The following is a 1,345-nucleotide window of genomic DNA, read 5'->3' on the forward strand; positions in this document are numbered from 1 at the left end:
CGCTGCAGTGTCTCCTTTCCATTCTCCAGGTATCTTTGGAGCCACTCCACACAGGTGCCCTCCAGGTAGGCTCTATAGTACTCAGTCACATCGCTCTCCTCCCACTTGCGCTTGGTGATCTGAGCGGCCATGTCTGCAGCGGTCCAGGAGCGCAGGTCCTCGTTCAGGGCGATGTAATCACGGCCGTCATAGGAAAACTGCATGTACCCGCGGAGGAGGCGCCCGTCCGGACCCAGGTCACAGCCATACATTCTCTGTATTGTGTGAGATCCTGACCCCATCCCTGAGGTCAGCCCTGTCCACAGAGGTCAGCCCCGCCCCATAAGGCCTTTAGGTAATGAAGGGTCAGAGGTCACATAGTTCTGACATCATAATGAAACCTTAGGGAATCCCTAAGACTCTTTCCAGGTCTCAGAGTCGGGCAGGTCCTCGGTCTCGGGGTGAAGATGGACCCGGAGACTTGGGGCGTCCTGTCCATGGTCTAGGGGTCACTCACCGTCCTTGCTCTGGTTGTAGTAGCCACGCAGGTTCCCCAGGTTCACTCGGTTAATCTGTGCAGCGCTCTTCATGATCTGTGTGTTCCGCTCCCAATACTCCGGCCCCTCCTGCTCTATCCAGGGCGCCCGCGGCTCCATCCTCGGATTCGGGGCATTGCTGTCGAACCTCACGAACTGCATGTCGTCCACGTAGCCGACAGCGATGAAGCGCGGCTCCCCTCGGCCGGGCTGGGACATGGCGGAGAGGAAATACCTCATGGAGTGCGGGCCTGGGGACAGGAGCAGCTGAGATCACTGACCCCCATCCTCCTCCCCGAGAGAACAGAGAAAGGGGGGCGGGAGGAGCAGGGCCGGGACGCTCAGGAGGAGACGGGGAAGCGGTCAGGACAGAGTGAAGGACCCCCATTCCCCCAAGGGTCCTGCAACACCGCCTGCCGGTCCCCTGGCTCCTCTCTCCACAGAGCCCGTTCCCCTCCGGACCCCGCACTCACCCGACAGTGTTTGAGTCAGGACCAGGGTCCCTGAGAGCAGCAGGAGGAGGGTCCGGGGCCCCATGACTCTGATATTGCAGATCGATCGAGGAAGGACCTGCTTCCCTGTGGGTCACAGTGGCCTTTAAAACCAGGAGTCTCAGAGACCCAACAGGAATGAGGACTGTGTTTACGTCACGTGTGTCCACGCAGAAGCAGCTGACACAGTTGATGAGAAAAAGTGAAACTCTGGGGAGATGGGGAATCCCCAGTGCTGGGTCTCCCCGCCCCTGGTGCTGCCTCTGAGATCTGAGAGCCAAGCCCAGGACCTGGGACTCTGCCCTGAGCCCTCTCCTCCTCTCCCAGCCTTCTGTGCTG

At 60.1% G+C, this 1,345-nt stretch overlaps 1 protein-coding gene across 1 annotated transcript; it reads right to left on the minus strand.

Annotated features, from left to right (window-relative positions):
* Nucleotides 1-6: 6 nt before the first annotated feature.
* On the minus strand, nt 7-1,055 carry LOC102839094 (HLA class I histocompatibility antigen, A-34 alpha chain-like; the record flags this gene model as incomplete). Its single annotated transcript, XM_006878152.1, has 3 exons — nt 989-1,055; nt 497-766; nt 7-271 (listed from the first exon to the last, which is right to left on the minus strand). Coding segments are annotated over exons 1-3 (599 nt in total), but the record flags the coding sequence as incomplete, so codon positions are not given.
* Nucleotides 1,056-1,345: the final 290 nt, after the last annotated feature.

Source organism: Chrysochloris asiatica, unplaced genomic scaffold (assembly GCF_000296735.1).
Source record: "Chrysochloris asiatica unplaced genomic scaffold, ChrAsi1.0 scaffold12590, whole genome shotgun sequence".
Classification (NCBI taxonomy): domain Eukaryota; kingdom Metazoa; phylum Chordata; class Mammalia; order Afrosoricida; family Chrysochloridae; genus Chrysochloris; species Chrysochloris asiatica.